Here is a 9100-nt window from a genome sequence, read left to right as displayed (position 1 = left end):
CGCTTAGAGGTTTGGCTTCCATGGTTTCCTAGTTTCAGTCTTTCTTATTTTTAGGATTCTTTTAGATTTCCTTTTAGTTTTCTGTTTCCTAGTTTAGTTATTCTTCAAACCTATATAAAGGCTAGATTAAGTCTTGTAAGATCTATCTATTACTCAATCAAATTATTAAACACAAAACTTATCTTTCTCTTCTTGCTTGAATTCTCTTCTCTTCTTGCTTATAGCAATATAGTATTGCTTTCTTTTACCTTGTTCCACATTACAAAGATTTTTATGAAATTTGATTACCAGAAAACAATACACAAGATAAACCAAAAAACTAATAAGCACCCATACATATTCAGTTTAAGTAAAACTTGTGAAAGTGGTAGCGTAAATCTCGTTTCATATCCTTGAATATAGCAATGAGATCTTCCAAATGCCTATCAGTTTGTTGCACAAAACACCCGTCCGTGTGTAAAGAACTTGCACATTTCTTTCTTTCTCATCCTTTACAGAATCTCTTCAGAACATTGAACAATCCCTTGGCGTAACCTTTTCTTATTGATAATGATAATTACTAATATATATATATATATATATATATATATATATATATATATATATATATATATATATATATGATAATGATAATTAGGATAAACCATCCGAAAGAATCGAATGGCTCTGATACCTTTGATATGTGAAAACTATCATTCAGTAATCAGGGTGAAATTAGACGAATCCATTAGAAGAGAAGGGAAGAATTATCAGATGCGAAGCAAGACGAATCACAGAATTAGAGAAGAAGAATCAGATACAGAGCCATGCTCTAGAATTTCACCATTTTCATAGATAAGCCCTACTTGGTTACACAATGGAACATAGCCAAACCTAAAACTGCAAATATAAACTGCCCTAACTGCCAAGTACATGTGTACGTATCACAACCCACCTCGACAAAACAACAGCACAAGTGATGATGATGATCATAATCATTCCGAGGGTGATATTGAAGCAGGTCTAATTGAAGCGACCCTTGAGAGCTACCCAAAATTCCTATATTCAGAAGCTAAACTCCAAACCAAGGAGAGTACCACTGCTGACGGCTCGTGTTGTTCAATTACTTGTCTGATTATATCAGCAGTGATGTAACTCGATTGCTTCCAGATTGTGGGCATCTTTTCCATCAAAAGTGTGACGACCCATGGTTGCTGCAGCATCCTATCTCTCCTATTTTTCGAGCATCACCACTTCCTACACCCCAGACGAATCCTTTGGCAAATGTGATGCCACCACCTGCAGGATATATTAACCGATAACCACAGGTTGGTTTGACATTTTCTCCCTGTACGTAGATGAAGTCAAATTTCGTAGAGGATAATGTGAAAATTTTGTATTCATGTATGTAAATTGTGAACACATAAATCACGGTGGCATCCACGTGTTCACAAACAATGTTCGCATACAATGAATCATTATAGAACTGAACCTATTATGCGTAATGTTATAAAGGGGCGATGACTCATCGAATCGGAGCCATCAGGCTCATCCTTGTATAGTCGTATGGTAATGAAACATCTAATCGCATGGTAGAGTAAATAATAAATTGAAGCATACACATAAAGACATAATATAAAGTGTTGAATGTAAATGAGACGATGATTTACGTGGTTCAGCACTAAGGCCTACATCCACGAGGGTTGGTGTTTTACTGTGTAGTTGGGAGTTACAAAGATAGTCAAATGACTTTATCTAAAATATGAAGCTAGAAGGGGAAAAGGAACTCATACTTACTCTTTCTATTTCTCTCTCTCCTAGGTTTACTAAGAATTGGTCGACCCCCTCTCTCTTGGTGGAGAAGGGTATTTATAGAGTTGATACATGGGGTCCACTGTCAGGGACAGTTACAACCTTATCTTCTCGTTATCTGTTCTGATGCCGTTGGTGTCTTCGTTCCTAACCGATGCCCCCAGCGGTTATGCTCGATGACGATGAACCACCTCGTTCTCTTCCATAGATCGATTGACACGTATCCTATGCCTAAGGTATTTAATGCGGGTGGTTGGGGTGGTCTGCACGCGTTAGACAGATGTCTGATTCCCTTTTCATGTCTTCGTCAGTGGAGCTAATCTTATCCGTTGGCCTTGGGTCTTCCTTGAGATGAGATAACGCAGATCTTTGGGTGCTCTTTAGTACTTCGCGGTGGCCTGTTCCTTCAGTGCTCCCTGGTTCTCATCCATTGGATCGGTTTAAGGATGATCACATACAACTGTTAGACGTTCTTTGGATGTTGGTACGTGGCATCGTATCTTGATGCCCCTAGCCGTGTGTCCTCCACGTGTATCTCTTTGGACACGTGGAGAGTGATGAATTGTGTGTATACAATCTGCCTCTTTTCTTCTGATTTGGATGTTTAGTCAAAATTGGAAGAAAACTGTCTTCTCCAATTCTTCATCTCTCCATAATAACTTCCCTTAGGAATAAGGGCACGTTTACCACTATCAGCGTTAACTCCTTCTTGAGTCATGGGATGGTTTTAACTTTTTGGATGCTATAAGTAGGAGGGAAGGTGTTGGTGAAATAAATTTTATTCCTTCATTCCCTTGTCAGTTCATTCTCTGAATTCTTTTCTCCTTCTTCTTCTCTATTCTTCAGTCATTAATTCCTGCTAGTTTGGTTTACAGATGTCTAGAATTTTTGGTTGTTACTGTTCGCTTGGTGTTTACGGGTCATCTGCGTTTTCATCGAGACGTTCCTGATTGAGGTATGAGATTGTTTTTATTTCGATTTTGATTGACTGTTAATCTTCTGCTGCTATGTTCTTGGTTTCGTGATGAAGAACAAATATACCAAAGTATATGTACTTGCCCCTGTTCTTTATCACGAAGCCTAGGGACTTCCTGTTGGTGATTTTACCTCGTTTTCCATGTCCATTAACACTTCAGCGTTTTTTGTTTTGCGGTTTTTAGAATTTCTGAGTGATATTCCTGATGAGCTTGTAAAAGTTGCCAAACCCTAATCTCTTGATATATTTCCTTCTCTGTTTTAACCTTCATTTTGTTTTTGTGCCCCTTCGTAGATATGGCTGATCGTCATCGAGTTCCCTATCAAACTCCACCGTCTAGCCCCTACAGATCCCCACACAGAAGTCCTGATATATCTCCGCCAAAGGGTGGTCCACCAAGGTCTTCGCATCTAGATCCTCGAGCTCAGAAAGTTCCATCATCTTCGGGTCCGAAGGTTTCTATTACGAAGAAAGGAGATCCACCTAAGGGGTCTCGGTATGCGGTTAACCGTCCAGTGGCTAACCCCTCTTCTCTGCATGCTGATCTAAAGGGTGTGCAACAACCTTCTGTCCAGCGTGTTAATCCAAAGGGTGTTCAGCAACCTTTTTCCCGGCGTGTTGATCTGAAAGACATTCAGTATCCTTCTCCCCAGCGTGCTGAACCATTAAATGTTCGTCCTCTTCAATCCCTGCCACCTCGGGCGTCGATGCAGTCGAGACCTAGAGCTTCGCAACCCATTCCTCTGGTGAAGGAGTCTTCTTCAAAATCTACGATGCCCTCAGCGGACCCTCCAAGGAATCCATCAGTCAAAAGAAACCCATTCCTCTGATCTAAGTCCTCCAAAAGCGAAGAAGCCATTGTTGAACGAGCCCGATGACTCTAACGTTGCTCCAATGATACAAAGTATTTCAGTGGGGAAGAAGAAGGTCACTTTCAAGCATGTGGACCTCGAAGTGTTCAAAGAGAAGCATGGCCTTGAATTTTTTGATGTCAAGTTCTTTGCTCCAGATGACGATCTTTCCTATGATATGATTGTGAACTATAAATACGATGAGTTTCACTTGCTGACTACTATAGGAGCCTTTGAGGCGGGTCTGATGCTTCCCTTGTATAAGTTGGGTGATTCTTTTTACTATGACGTTCTGGCTGATCGCGAAGGTTCCACCCACAATACTCATTGTCGTTCAGTGGTGCAGCTAAGTGGGAACTATCTTCGTACCTTGAGGGACTATTATCTTCGTAGTCATGGTGAAACGACGATGACCTGCTATACTCCCGATCTCGCCGAGAGAGACTTGTATACTCCTGCAAACTTTAATGCCTCTTTTGGGGATTATGTCAACAGTAGGAACCGCAAGCCTTGGAGTATAGGTCTTCGTTCAGTTTCCTACTTCTTGTGGTGAAGTTCGTCTCTTAAGTGAGGTGAGTGATTCAAAGCTTCGCTACGTTCCTGGTACCGAAGGGACTTCTCAGCAGAAACTCTTTCCTAATCGTGAAAAGCTCAAACGTGACCATGACTATGAGTGGCATTCCACCGTCATTGAAGTTGTCGGTCATTGGGATTACAGATGGGTACCTGGTCCTCAGAGTTGGCGTCCTACCGCTAATAGTCAACCTCGTGATAGAGCTCCCGCTCGCTATGGTGACTTCTGCCACTGGCGGTTGAATTTCGATGGCATGAGTTTCGAATATGCCATTGACGCTGCTGACGAAGATGAAAGCTCTGATGATGTCCTTCCTCCGAAGGCTAATGCCGCTGCTAAGGTATGGTCCCTTATGTTGCCCATTTTCTTCTTAGTTTAAGGTAAATAGTTGTCGTTTTGATGTGTTGAGTGTTACATACTTAGGAAAAGAAGAAAAAGAAGATTGGCGCGGTTCAGTCTTCTATTTCCCCTGCGGAGGATGCGGACTTTCAAGATGAGGTTAACAGCCCCGTGAATGATGAAAATGTTGAGGACGAATAGGAGGTTACCAATGACGAGGAACGAATAGAGACTTTCCCTCCTAATCATGAGAAGGATGCAAGCAATGATGATGGTACCCACGAAGAGAGAGCTACGCCTGACATTCCGATGAACGATCCCCCTATTGGATCGGCGCAAGACCAGGGAAATGGGGATGCTGAGCCTCAGCCAACAAATCCTGCCCCAGAATTTTCTTTTGGTAAGATTCATTCCGCTGGGGGTTCGATGGATATTGACGCTGCCATGGGATTAGATGAGAAGTTTTCTTTGCTTTCGCCGAATGATGACAGGGATGTCCTTGGGGACGAAGGTGAGAAAGCCGCTGGTGGGGTAGGAACCGAGGCTGGTGGAGAAAAGGCAGCTAGAACCGGTGATGAAGAGGCTGCTGGGACCGGTGGCGAAAAGGCAGCTGGTCAAGAGGGAAATTTGGGGGGTGAGGGCGATAAGACTCGTGTTAACGAGGAGGCCAGAGCCAATAAGTTTTCCATTGGTCAAGGGGACGCGGCTGATATTGAAACTTCCGCTGGTACATCTTCGGAGGGTTTTGATAGGGCCCTGATGTAGGATGGTGATGATGCCACCCTGGATTGGCTAATGAATAAAAATCTGATGTTTGTGCCGAACCCTGCCCCAGTGATACCCGGTGAGAAAAACTCCGATGCCTTTACCCGCCAAAGGATGCAGGTGTCGTCTCATGATGACGTTGTCGAAAGTTGGGAGAAGGAATTGGGAGCTACTTCTACCAGCTTACTGGTCGATCCCCCTTCTTCTGTTGCTGAAATGATGGTTATCGCTGATGGGTACCAGTATGGTTATCCCCAACAGCGTGTTCTTGAAGTAAGTTATCTTAGGTTCCTTCTTTTATTGCTGACATACCTTTGTATTAATAGTTATAATTTGTTCATGATTATCGCAGATAATGAGAAGTGAACATTGCAACAACATTTTATACCAATTCTTCAAGGCGAAGGCCCTAAAGCTTGAGGCGAAGCTTCGTCATAGGGAAGAATAGTTGAACGCTGCTGAAGTGCTTATTGCTGCTAGGGACAAGGAGATATTGGAGTTGAAGAACCGTCTGAAGGGAAAGGAGCAGTTCGGATCCGAAGAGGAGAAGCTTCGTGTTGAGCTTGCATCGGTTTGTAGTGAGTTGGAGAAGGCCCAAAAAGATATTTCTTCTTCTAATGGTTTGTTTTATTTTCCTACTCTCCTCTTCGTCTCTCCCTTTGGTCTTCTTAGTGTGCTATCTGAGTCTCTCCACCCTATCTTCAGCGGGTGATACCAGAGAATTGATATGGCTTCGGAATGAGAGGACTCGGCAAACTACCCGAATCAGAGAATTAGTTGAGAAAATTAAACGTGAAGCCGATAAATGGAACGCTCGGGCCGATAAGCATAATACCCTAGTAGCTGAGTGGTGAGAAAGGCGGATCCAAATGGTTGATATACAGAACAGTTACAATAACGATCGTCGTCAGTTTAATGATACTCTGTTGTGGACTCGTGAGAACCTCCGTGTTTCTCGAGAAAATGCTACTAGCTTGGAGGCTAAGGTGACACACTTGGAAGAATAATTACGTCAAGCTCGTTTGTTCCATGATCCTGAAGTGAAGGATTATATACAACGGCTTGTTCGGGAGAGATACGACACCAGAGCCTAGGCTCATTCCCTTAGTAATGCTTTAACCGCTTCTCGGGCTGATGTTGCTCGTTTAGTGGATTCTGAAAAAGATCTCGAAGTTAACATGTACAGGCTTACCAAGGGAATAAAAGAGATGAATAACGAAGTCAACCACCTTCGCCATTTGGACTCCATGAAGCAGGTAGAGTTGGATGAGTGTCAGTTCGCTCTTACGAATCTTTGGTTGGATTATAAGAAAATTTCGGACGAGTACGATTTTATTTATGATGCTCGGGACGTTGTATTTAATGAATATTAGATAGCTTCGGCTAGAGTCGAAGGTATACATTTATTTGGCCGCGAACAGTTCTGCGGTTCTTGTCTTCTAACTTATTTTTGTCTTCTTTTTCAGAGCTCGAGAGACAGCTTGACCTCGCAAATGAAAAGCTTGAAAAGGCTCAATCTGCCCTAGTGCAGCAGCAAGGTCAGACCAATTATTACGAAGGGTTGGATAAGTCTCTGGATGAAGCGGCGAAGGAGGCGGCCAAGGAGGTGTCTCGTCTGACATCTACGCTATCACAATCTGAGTTGAAGACTCTGTGTAAAATTACTTATAAATCCCGCTGCCAGCTTGCCGGGGAGATCAACAAGACTCTGTGTAAAATTGAGCAAGGTCTTAAGAAAGAATATAGTATTGTCAAGGAGTATCCTCGTTGCCCAATTCCCGAGACCTTAGCTTATTCTTCTGGTCCTTCGTATGGTGGAAGTGTTCCTTCATCTCAGCAGAAAGATCCCGCTGATAACGCTGGGTCTTCTATGGGGAAGTAGGGTCTCAGTCGCAGGCCATTGATCTTCGTTGATTACTTGGCTTCGAGCCAATTTTTGCTGTATTTTGTGTTTTTTGCTTGACTTCCCGAACTTGTAATCAACTTTCATTGAATAGATCATCGTTTGTTTGAGTATGTACACTTCTGATTTTTGCATGGTTAATTCAATTACTTTTTTAGACAGTACACAAATATAGTCAATCAGCATGAATGAATTATGTAGTACAAAGTGTTTGGTTGCAATAACGAGGATGTGCACCTTCGTTACTGACTTTGGACCTGTCACCCCGTTGGTTAATCCTTGGCCAGGGGATTACCGGATGGTGGGGGTTGATGCAGCGTTCCCGGGTATGTAATGCGTTATTAAAATATTTACATGCATTCATTCCGCTGATACACTACCTTATTAGTTGGTTGGGTATCTCTTTCTGTTGGAAGCCTTCCCCATGGTCCTAAACTCATAGACACTGATAGGGGAGTCCCGAGAGATTGTAAATAGTTACTTTCCCTAATAAAGACCTTGTAAAAAGTTTGTTGATTGATGCAGCGTTCCCGGGTATGTAATGCATTATTAATATATTTACAGGCATTCATTCCGGTGATACGCTACCTTTATTGATTGTAAATAGTTACTTTCCCCAATAGGAATCTTGCAAAAATATTTTTCGATTGATGAGTTGAGGTCTACTATTCCTCGTCCAGAGATAGAAACATGTCAAGCGGGTACGCCGTCTTCTTCTTCTGGTGCTCTTCACGTAGGTGCAGAACTACGTTACTTTTTATGGATGATAAGGCTTGAGATACTTCACATTCCACGGGTATCTGAGGACTTCTACTTTTAAGTTACGCAGGTAGTAGGATCCATTCCCTACAATATCATGTATGACAAAAGGTCCCCCCCATGTTGGTGCTAGTTTACCCCATTTCTTCTCTCGCTGGTATTGGGGTATGGTTCTCAACACATGCTGTCCTTCTACGAAGTTTATAAGCTTAACCCTTTTATTGTACTCCCTCGCCAGTCTTCGTTGGTAATTCTCCATCTTCTGCAGCGCCGTTTCCATTCTTTCTTCGAGATCATCGAGCCTTTCCAGCATCATATCCGCTGTGAGGTTCTTCTCCCATGCTTCGGTCTTCGTGGTTGGCATGATGATCTCTGTTGGGATGAATGATTCGGCTCCGTAGGTGAGGAGGAACGGTTATTCTCCTGTGGCCGACCTTCGGGTTGTTCGGTATGCCCATATCACATTGTGTAATTGTTCACACCATCGTCCCTTGTGTTTGTCCAACTGCTTTTTGAGTATGAGGGCAAGGGTCTTGTTCGTGGATTCTGCTTGAACATTGCTTTGAGGGTATATGGGGGTCGATTTGTTCTTTCTGATCTTGAAGGTATCAAAGAGCATGTCGATGTTCTTCCCTTGCAGCTGCTTGCCATTGTCGGATACAATCTCCGCCGGGATGCCGAACCTGCAAATAATGTTTTGGAAGATGAACGTGAAAACATCCGGGTCACGGATTCTTGCTAGGGCCTTGGCTTCTACCCATTTACTAAAATAATTTGTGGCTACTATCAAGAATCGTCTTTTCCCCGTTCCTTCGATCAGGGGTCCAACAATATTTATGCCCCACTTTGAGAAAGGCCATGGACTATCCACTGAATTCAGCTTTGTTGCAGGTGCATGGATTCTTTTGGAAAAGCGTTGGCATTCTTCACATATTCTTGACATTCTCGCAGCATCTCGTATCATTGTTGGCCAGTAATATCCCTGTGTTTTTGCCTTATCTGCTAACGATCTCATTCCGCTGTGGTTGCCTGCATCTCCGTAATGTATGTATTTCAACACCCGATGTCCTTCTTATCTTGACAGGCCGCGTAACAATGGTCCAAGGAAATACTTTTTATATAAGATTCCATCCCGCAGGTCA

The 9100-nt window shown here is 42.9% G+C and overlaps 1 protein-coding gene across 1 annotated transcript; it reads left to right on the top strand.

The window, feature by feature from the left end:
- The first annotated feature begins 3063 nt into the window (after positions 1–3063).
- On the top strand, positions 3064–3597 carry LOC113305983 (WAS/WASL-interacting protein family member 3-like). The gene has a single exon (XM_026554974.1). The coding sequence runs from the start codon at positions 3064–3066 to the stop codon at positions 3595–3597; it is 534 nt and encodes a 177-aa protein (XP_026410759.1).
- Positions 3598–9100: the final 5503 nt, after the last annotated feature.

Source organism: Papaver somniferum, chromosome 8, assembly GCF_003573695.1.
Source record: "Papaver somniferum cultivar HN1 chromosome 8, ASM357369v1, whole genome shotgun sequence".
Taxonomy (NCBI): domain Eukaryota; kingdom Viridiplantae; phylum Streptophyta; class Magnoliopsida; order Ranunculales; family Papaveraceae; genus Papaver; species Papaver somniferum.
This window is presented reverse-complemented; position numbering and strand designations above follow the sequence as displayed.

Excerpts from the sequence above, each read along its gene's own strand:
- LOC113305983 (XM_026554974.1), top strand. The coding sequence starts at position 3,064 with ATGGCTGATCGTCATCGAGTTCCCTATCAAACTCCACCGTCTAGCCCC.